General features: G+C 45.3%; 1 protein-coding gene across 3 annotated transcripts in view; it reads left to right on the top strand.

Annotated features, from left to right (window-relative positions):
• Positions 1–352: 352 nt before the first annotated feature.
• TPK1 (thiamin pyrophosphokinase 1) overlaps positions 353–7,492 on the top strand; it is a 163,539-nt gene continuing 156,399 nt past the window's right edge. Inside the window, exons 1-2 of one of the 3 annotated variants that reach the window (XM_066262522.1) lie at positions 353–480; positions 793–851. In XM_066262522.1, the coding sequence (XP_066118619.1) occupies positions 809–851 (43 nt within the window). In that variant the 5' untranslated portion in view covers positions 353–480; positions 793–808. The other 2 variants (XM_066262521.1, XM_066262523.1) reach the window with 2 other exon arrangements.

The raw sequence follows: 7,492 nt of genomic DNA, 5'->3' as shown, positions 1-7,492 counted from the left end.
ATGGTTAGGAGAACCAGGTATCCCTCCAACAGGTGCGGGTCCTGGGGCAGTAGTGGTGGGGCAATGGCAGATACAAGGAGGGGCTTTGGCCCAAAGGAAGAAAGGAACTTTCCTGGAGGTTTGCTCAGTCTAGTAAAAAAAAAAAAAAAGCTGCCTAAGCTCTTCACCTGGGGCTTCTTGGAGCGAGTGGAGCTGCAAGCAGGCGGCTTAAAGTTTCTTCCAAATAAAACTCTGATGGAGAGTGAGCTACGCTGGAAAAATCAGGCGGCGGTCAGCGGAGCGCGAGCACAGCTGGGCACGCGCACAACTGGGGCACGCACCGCGCACGCGCCGCGAGCTCCCGGAAGGGAGAGTGTCTTCCCCCGCGCGCCGCTTTACTTAAACCCTCCAGCGCCAGCAGCGCGCTGCCCGAGGCGTCTCAGCCGAGCGCCGAGCAGCCGATGCCCTCGCTCCCGCAGTGTTGGCTCCACCCGCCATTGTGTAAGTGCCACCGCAGCCCGGCGCGTCGCCCGCGTCGTCGGCGCGCGGGCCCGGGGCTGGGGTGGCGAGCGCGGTGACGGGGCGGCCGCCCCCCTCTCCTCCAGTGCCCGGATGGGAACGGCCCCGCGGAGACGCGCGCCGTGCTCGCGTGTCGCGCCCCCAGCGCTCCCGGGTCTCCGGCCTCGCCCGCGGCCCCGCGTCTCCCTGCGCGGCGACCCCGGTTAAACCGGCCATTTCACGGGATTGTTTCATTAGACAGAAATCCTAACGTGGCATTTCTATTTCTTTTTTTTTTTTTTTTTTTTAACGCAGAGGCCAATAACCCGATATGGACCATGCCTTTACCCCGTTGGAACCCCTGCTTCCCACTGGTACCGTATGTTTCTCCACGTTCTAGTGTCCCCGGCGGGCTCGTGCCCGCGGTCCTGAAGACGACAGTCTTTCAAGTCCAGAGTCCTGAAAGGACGGTTCTGGCTAGACCCAGCGTCGTGTCCAGATCTGCCTGTGGTTTTCCAGCTCTGCGCCCCGGGGCTGGTTGCTCGACCTCCCCTGTGCCTCAGTTTCCTTGTCCTGGGCGGTGCAGAGCTGCAGTGAGGCTGAGCGACTCGTACATTGTATCCACCTGGAGACGAGTTCAGGGCTACCTGTGAGCTCATCTCTAACGCAGACCCTTAGACGTCACAGGTGTAAGGATCAGTCGTTCTGGCCTGGCCGCGGTGCAAAGTGCCCGAGAAACTGTCCAGTCAGTGAAAGGTTACTAGGTGGCTGTGTGCAAGTTTTCAAGATCCAACACGCAAGGGTTTTTTTTCCTTTTTTTTTGTCACGTGAAAGTTTCAGGTGATCGAAATTCACATGGAAATTGATGAACCCTTTCTGAGGCTGGCAGTCAGTAGCGTTTATTCTCAGTGTAGTAATTAATTGACGTGTTAATTTTGCAATATTAAATACATATTCTTTAAAAATTTACCGGTTATTGTGTTTGTGTTGTATAGAACTTCTCCAGTTTATCAGTTTCATAATTCAAATGGAACGCATCTTTTATTAATGTTTAAATTTGTTTTCTGTAAACACATGAATTCATGGGTTTTGTTTAAGGCAGTAATTTTCAACCTTTTTTCATCTCATGGCACACAAACTAATTACTAAAATTCGGCAAAGGAAAAATATTTTTTGTCAATCCAACAAAAAAATAGGTATAATTTTGATTTATTCACACTGGAAGCTTATTGTGTTGGCTGTTGTCTTTTTTTTTTTTTTTTTTTTTTTTTGATAGTCTAAGAGGAAAGAGGTCAGTCAGTGCCCCTGGTTAGTCAGGTATTGCATGTTTTAAAATTTCTGTTGTAGAAATAACCACTATTAACAGTTGGCATATGTTCTAACTATTTTTGCTACATATTATTACAACCCCAGCATATTATTACTGTTGTTTTAAACAAAATGAATTTGTATTATAAATTGTTTCATAAATAAAAATTAGGGTGGGGCAGAATGAAAATATAATTATATAAGTATTTTTTACTATCAACATTGGATGTCCTCTTTCTCAAATTTTCTCAAAAAGAAATAGAAATGTTCCTAAATTGAAGAGTCTATGCCAGTTGCCAGAGTTTATCACTCTAAAACCTTGTGCTTTTCTAAATTGTGTGTATTTATAAATAGATCAGATAGGGCCTGTTTTATGTCCTTTTCTGTGACTTTTTTTTTCACTTACTACTTTGTTATGGACAGATAATCCCAAATTTCATTTTGTTTTACAGGGAGTAGAGACTCAAATGAACTAATCTTTTAAAGGAAATACTTAGATTGTTTCTGGTTTTTATTGTTACAATCTACAGCTTGTATCTTTAATCATAAGATTTCTGCATATTTATGGGAGTGTATCAGGATACATCTGTAGAACTGGAATTGTTGGATCAAAGGGTGTGTTTGCGTTTCTGTTATCAAGTTGCTCGTATATGTCCTTTGATACTAGGCACTGTGGGGTGTGCAGAAGTGGAAGACGTGATCAATTCTGTGGTTGGAGCATCAAGAACAAAGCAGGTTGACTTCTAGATAGCTGTTGAATTATTTTAGAACCCACAATAGGACCTGGAGGGACTGGGGAGGAAGGAGATGAGGACAGACAGACACCAGCTGGGCCTCCAAAACAGCTCTGGATTTAAGTTGTGAGGCTGTGAGGGGAAGCAGAGGAGCAGCTCAGCTGATGGGCTGTCTTTGAGTGAATGCTCAGTGCTGCCTGTGACCTTGAACGTGTTCACCTGGTGGTGAGTGAGGACAAAGAGACTTGATGCGGCTGGAGAGGGTAGCTGGAGATTTTGGAAGAATGTATTTGAGCAGTGAGGATAATACATATTGTGGAGAACAGAGAAATTTTTTGCAGGGTAGGAGAAAGAACGTTTTTTGAGTTTCTTTGTCGAATCTCATTGGAACATTCATACAAAGCGGCCTTTTAAATACCCTAAAACTCAAAATTGTGTCATCCATATTCTGGTTCTGCTCTGCTAAGCATGTGTAGGTTCAAGTCCTTATCTTGGCCTTCCAGGTCCTCCAGAGCTGATTCCTAACTACTTTTCCAGGATGCTTTCATCCTCCGCCTCTCTGCCCAAGCCAGGCTGAGCCACTGGCACTTGCTCAGGCTTCCATGCTCTCGCCTTAGCTAATTCGGAATTGATCACCTGCAATATTGTTTCCAATCCTTAGAATTGTTACTCTTGTATGTTAGCCATTCTGGTGGGTGTGTGAGGTATTTCTGTGATTTTAATTTGCATTTCCTTTAATGGAGAAATGCATGGAATTATTAATAGTGGACTCAGGATTTTGATGCCTCGTGGTCAAGTGGTAATGAATATAGGAAATTCAGTATAAGCTCAGTATAGTATTCATGCCATTGCTTTATATTTCTGGACTTTAATTTCCATTGGAAGTGCCTGATTACAGTCACAAAAGACATAATAAAATCTGAAGATAGGATCAGCGTTCCCCAGTTTACCAGTGGGTAATTTCTGTACCTGTAGTTCTGACACCTTCACAGTGGTCACTGTACCCCAGCCACCTGCATAAGTAAGTGGTCTTCTGTATTTTGCTCTAACAGATGGACCGCTCAAGAATGCAGGGTGATGTCAATTGTATGTACCAAACATAGCCCTAAACTAGTAACTTCCTTCTTTAATCTCTAGTTTGCAAATCGTTGTAAGAATGATTTGGGGTAGATTTAGGTCATTTGCTTTTTTTTTTTAAACTTTTACACACTTTTTAACTTTTAAAGATTAAAAGTGCGTCAGTATTGACATTTCTTGGTTGCACCTCCTGACCAGTTAAGCATTCTTATTAGAGACTTCTGCACTGTTCAGCTCAGCAGCCGCCTGCCGCATGTGGCTCTTGAGCACTTGAAATACAGTGAATATGCTTGAGGAAGTGAATTTGTAATTTAAGTGTAAAAACCAAAACCATTCAGTTATGGAACATTGTTTAAGTGTATTAGTGTACAAGGGCTGCCATACTAAGTACCCTGGGTTGGGTGGCTTAAATAATAGAAATTTATTTTGTCACAATTCTCAGACTAGAAGTCCAAGATCAAGATGTTGGCAGGAGTGGTTTCTTCTGAGGCCTCTTTCCTTGGCTTGCTGGTGACTGCCTTCTCATTGGGTCCTCACCATTGCCCCTTAGTCTGTGTTACCTGTTCTCCTAGTCATGTTGAGGACACCAGTCATCCTGAATGAGGGCCATTCCTACGACCTCATTTGACCTTGATTAGCCCTTAAAGACTCTGTCTTCAAATATAGTCACATTCTGAGGTTAAGCTTAGGACTTCCACACAAGAATTCTGGGAGGATGCAGTTCGGCCCACAACAAATTAGGTATGTCAGCTGTACGTTTTTTTTAATCGACTTGGTTGTATTTTAGAATTTTTACGATTACATATAATGGAGATTTAAATGTCATTCTAATAGACTATAGCTGGTGTATGAACCAAAAAGAGGTGATTTCAGTCTTACCCAGTTGCTGGGTTATATGTAAAATTTTCTCTATTCATTCAACATTTCTGAGTATCATCTATTATGGGGAACGCCCTACGAGATGCTGTAGAAAAATTAAAGAGCTGACAAACCTTACTGTGAAAGAGTTCATTCTACAGCAGGCTAGCCAATATAATAGGAAAGGAAGTTCACAGCCATTTAAAACTTTCCAGTAGCTTTGCTAAAAAGGTAAAACAAGTGACTTTAATCTAGTTATGTATTTTATTTAACCTCATCTCTAGAATGTCATTTCAACAGGCAATCAGAATAAACAACTATTAATGCAATGGTTTGCCTTATTGTTGTACAGAACCTCTTACTCTCAGCTCATCTCAGTTCAGATGCTAGGTTCTCAGTAGAAACACTTGATCTATCGATATTTGAGTGATAGCTTGTTAAATATTTTGTTTTTATTCATGTCATCATGAAGCAACTCATAAACTCAGTTTTAGAATGAACTTCATACCCAGGTAATAGAATATTCCGTTTCAAAGGTGTTGGGCAGATGAAGTTATTTTTTCTCACCCTTATTGTTAAAGATGGCTGCTGCCCTCACATGATACAGCTAGTTGCCCTACTTGCTTGGAAGGGACATGGTTATGCTAATGTTATTGTTGGGAGAGGGCTTTTGTGCCAAAAGGTTTTAAAAGGTGGAGCTAGGAGGCCATTTTGAGAGAGAGTGGTCAAGTTCTTGTAGGGAGGAGGAGCTCAGGCTGGAGCAGGGCAAGGAAGCCTTGTGCAGGAGGCAGCCAACATGGCAGAACGGGGGAAGGAGAAGCCAGTTCATGGAGGAGAAGGAAATGGGGAACAGAGGTGAATTAGACTGGTAAGGTGGAAGCCTTTAATTCTAGGAAAACTTGGATGAGTTAGTAGCTTTGTGAGCACTGAATGAGTGGGTTTTGGAGCCCAGTGTGTTTGTTTTTACTCGCTTGCTGAGTGCAAGTCTAGAATAAAGAAAAATGCACTACCAGTTTTCAGCTCTGTTGATTCCTTACTGTCTGTCGAATCAAATGCGAACCTGCCTTGGCCAGGTGGCTGTGATGGTGGCCGTGAATGCTGGCTCTTCAAAAGGAAAAGCCTTCCGTAACAGGTGTTGGAGATAGGCCAGGGACTAAAACCTGTGTTTTCTGGCTGTATATTGTTCCTAATATCAACATAGCTTTTTTTTTTGGTTCTTTAAAGCACTATGGCTGCTTGGAGACTAGTATAACCAGCAGTATGTTTAAAGAAACTTGCATCTCTGTGGATGGCAAAGAAACCTCTGCCAAAAGCTGCTGCTTAAGGATTGTGATGTTTTGTAATCCAGGGCCAACTAAGGTACCTGAGACAAAGGAGAGGGTTTTTGAGTTTGAAGCTTTAATAATCTTACTCTACTTGTAGGTATTTTCCCCACTGAGGAAGAAAGAAGGGCGTAGCCACAAAGTGTGGAATGGCAAAAGCTTTATTTAGTAGAGCGCTTCCTGGATGAGGTTCTCTGGTCCGTGAGACGGGGGCCAGAGAAGTCCCATGGATTCTTCCGCTGGGGGGGTAATTTATAGGGTCGGTAGGGTGATGGCGAGTTGATATGAAGTGGCGAAACTTCACTGGCTGACAGATGGTTGTTCTTTTTCAAAGGGCTCCTGGGAAGTTTCTTTTGGCACGCATGGGTGTGGGTGGTTCCAGTCAAAGTTCCCGGGCCTGGTTCCTCACGTGACATTCCCCCATTGCCAGCTGACCTGACATTCCAACCTTTTATGCTATTCATCTGGCTACTTCCTGCTGGTTAGAGGCCTCATGAGGAGGGTAGGTCGGAAGGTGGTGGCTCTGAGGGGAGTCATGTATATGGGTGTAAGAACATCTGTTTGACCATGCCTTGAGAAACCTCGTAGATGCGGCCCTGTAAGAATCTAAAATAGAGGAGTAAACATGATTAATATGCTGATGACTAGAAGAGGACCTGGGATAGGGGCAGCCCAGGTGAGGATGGGGGGCTGCCAGCAGGAGTTAAGCAGGTGGTAGGAGGAGAGATTCTTGCGTAGTTTCTCTTGTAGGTGGTTGAGGACATTGATGTATTCTTCCATCAGGCCAGTCTCATGGAACAGCATTGCTTCCTGCTCTAACTCACTCTGGTGGCAGGTTCCTGGTGGGAGGGACAGGAGCAACAGGAGGATCTGCAGGGTCCAACCTTTTGGTGAGCCCGAGACAGGTGGGACCCAGTGGTTCCGACTGCCAGCAGTCCTGTATGGGGGCAAGCTTGAGGCGAGAGACATGGTGTTAGGGTGTTTGCCCTAGGAGCTTGGCTGCAGTAGGAGTAGTCAGTATTACCGTATGGGGTCCCGTCCACCTGGGCTGTAGGGAGCCGGGCTGGAGCTCCCTCAGAAGAACCCTGTCTCCTGGCTGGAGGGGGACCGCTGGCTGTGCTTCATCTGGACCCCCTATGGGAGGAAAGGTCCAGTCAATGTGTTCCCTGAGAAGATGGCGGAGTAAGGATAGAAAGGGGAGGTATGTGGCAAGAGGAGGTGGGTTTGGCTAAGAGAGCAAAATTGGGAATTCAGTGTTGAAAGAAGAAACTATTAGATCGAAGAAAGAAAGAATATGAAGGAGTGTGAAAAAGGGAACTCCGTCCAAACTGCATGTCAGGAGTGGCGTGTGAAGGAGAAAAGAAGGGGTCCCGTCCACTCCCATAACCAAGACCTGTGAGGGAACTAGAGTGTGATGGCAAAACTAGAGGTCCAGAGTGTGATGGCAAAACAGAGAAGGTAGCCCCCGTGTCCACAAGAAATGAGATGGACTTACCCACTACCTGCAGCATTACCTTGGATTCGATGAGGGTGATGGGGGTCTCCCAGTCCAGGCCGTGTCAGTCGTCCATGAGGCCTAGGAGTTCGAGTGGTGTGCCCACCTGATTGGCTTGGCCTCCCATTTGTGTGGCTTGTCCTCCACATAGAGGCGTTGAGAAAGAGCCTGTTACCCAAAAGGGGCAATCACTCCACCAGTGACTGGGCTTCTTGCAGTTA

Source organism: Saccopteryx bilineata, chromosome 2, assembly GCF_036850765.1.
Source record: "Saccopteryx bilineata isolate mSacBil1 chromosome 2, mSacBil1_pri_phased_curated, whole genome shotgun sequence".
In the NCBI taxonomy this organism is placed as follows: domain Eukaryota; kingdom Metazoa; phylum Chordata; class Mammalia; order Chiroptera; family Emballonuridae; genus Saccopteryx; species Saccopteryx bilineata.
The sequence above is the reverse complement of the archived record's forward strand: the minus strand, read 5'-3'. Positions and strand labels throughout refer to the sequence as shown.